The sequence below is a fragment of the Larimichthys crocea genome, unplaced genomic scaffold (assembly GCF_000972845.2).
Source record: "Larimichthys crocea isolate SSNF unplaced genomic scaffold, L_crocea_2.0 scaffold508, whole genome shotgun sequence".
NCBI classification, from domain to species: domain Eukaryota; kingdom Metazoa; phylum Chordata; class Actinopteri; family Sciaenidae; genus Larimichthys; species Larimichthys crocea.
Genome location: NW_020856616.1, coordinates 22 through 1,670, shown reverse-complemented (window position 1 = coordinate 1,670; position 1,649 = coordinate 22). Strand labels below are relative to the sequence as shown.

The window sequence follows — 1,649 nt, the reverse complement described above, 5'->3', positions numbered from 1 at the left end:
CTTTTGGATTCAGTTTCGGAAAGCGAGACGATGGCAAACATGTTCTGGAACAACTGACCGTGATCATTGCAAAGCCGTGCACAATTAAAGGACGTTGTGAGCGTTTACAACGTGTGAATAGATATGTTCTGACGGAGGAAACCCGATGAATCAGTGGAATCTGAAACAGCATGAAGGCATCTGGTTGTCAGGTTCCAGATAGTGGATGCGCGCCGGATCCAGAACCAACGACAGGATGAACTGAGACATTACGCGCAAGAGGTTGCCACGGGCAAGTGTTAGGTCTGACCTCTGTGGGTATAATTTCTGGGGCAAACAACCAGGAGAGGATGTATCAATGAAGAATGTGACTGCATCTGACTCTCTCCAAACGGGGTGGATGAAGCCCTTGGCGGTGTCATGCGTCTTGCCCCGCAGCCAAGTGCGCAACCCTTGCGGCTCATAGTTCTGCTACTCCTCACCTCTGGGGTGAACACATCCCCGGTGCTCTCCACGGGTTGTCCGGACAGGTGTGTATGTGATGACCAGTTGGTGGTTCAATGCGCTGGGCAGCACCTGACCTCCTTCCCGGTCAACTTGCCGCTGGCCACGCGGCAGCTCATCATCTCCAACAACCGCATCGTGGAGCTGCCGCCGCTTGCGCTCAACTACCTCTCTGATCTTGTGTATCTGGACTGCAGCAACAATTCATTGACTGAGATATCTGAGTCCACGTTTGGGAATCTACGGAAGCTAGCCTACCTGGACCTCTCCTTCAACACCCTGAGCCGGATCGAGGACAGGACGTTTGGCCCCTTGGCGAGCCTGGTGATGCTTAGAATGACGGACAACCCGGGGCTCTCGGAGATTCACCAGGACGCTTTTGCTGAAAACGCGGCTCTTCAGGTGCTGGATGTGAGCCGGAACAACCTGACAGTCCTAAACATCACCACCCTGATCGCGTTGCCTGCCCTGCGCTCTATGGGGCTCAGCGGGAACCCATGGAGCTGCGAGTGCGACAACGAGGATCTGTGCCTGTGGGTCCACCTGGAGGGCTTCAAGTTTCAAGGTTTTATTAGTCAACTATTTTATTTTATTCTAATATCATATAAGGTGTCATAATCACAACACTGACCTTTACTGTTGCTTTGCCCTCAATATCAAATGAATAGATCCCAGAGAGCCAATCACGAAGAAGAACTGCTGCTCCAGTTATTAATTATTAGATAATACTCGGTTATGTAAACTGTTGGTATTGTTTGTTGCTTGTGGCTGCCCTCAATAAACAGCCAATGTACATATGAAAACTTTTATGGAGCACAGCAAATTCAGACAAGATCTAACTAATGGTGTTATGAATAGTTGATGAATGATGCATTCATTATTCATTTTATTGTAATTAAATAATACAAATAAATTGAAATAAGATAAGAGATAAAATAAGCACAGCAGCTCGTAGGATTGATAAGAAAATACTCATGAAGTCATGCTGGTGTTAAAGAGTCTGACAGCTGTTGGAATGAAAGACCTGTGGTAGAGCTCCTTCTTACATGGAGTATCAGTCTGTTGCTGAAGGAGCTGTTTAAGGCCTCCACAGTCTCATGCAGGAGGTGAGAGGAGTTGTTCATGATGGAAGTCTAACTAAATATTAAAGATCTTAAAGATAGATT

General features: G+C 47.2%; 1 protein-coding gene across 1 annotated transcript; it reads left to right on the top strand.

Moving 5' to 3' along the window:
- Positions 1–399: 399 nt before the first annotated feature.
- LOC104927433 (leucine-rich repeat-containing protein 52) lies at positions 400–1,048 on the top strand (the record flags this gene model as incomplete). Its single annotated transcript, XM_027276658.1, has 1 exon — positions 400–1,048. A coding segment is annotated over exon 1 (649 nt), but the record flags the coding sequence as incomplete, so codon positions are not given.
- Positions 1,049–1,649: the final 601 nt, after the last annotated feature.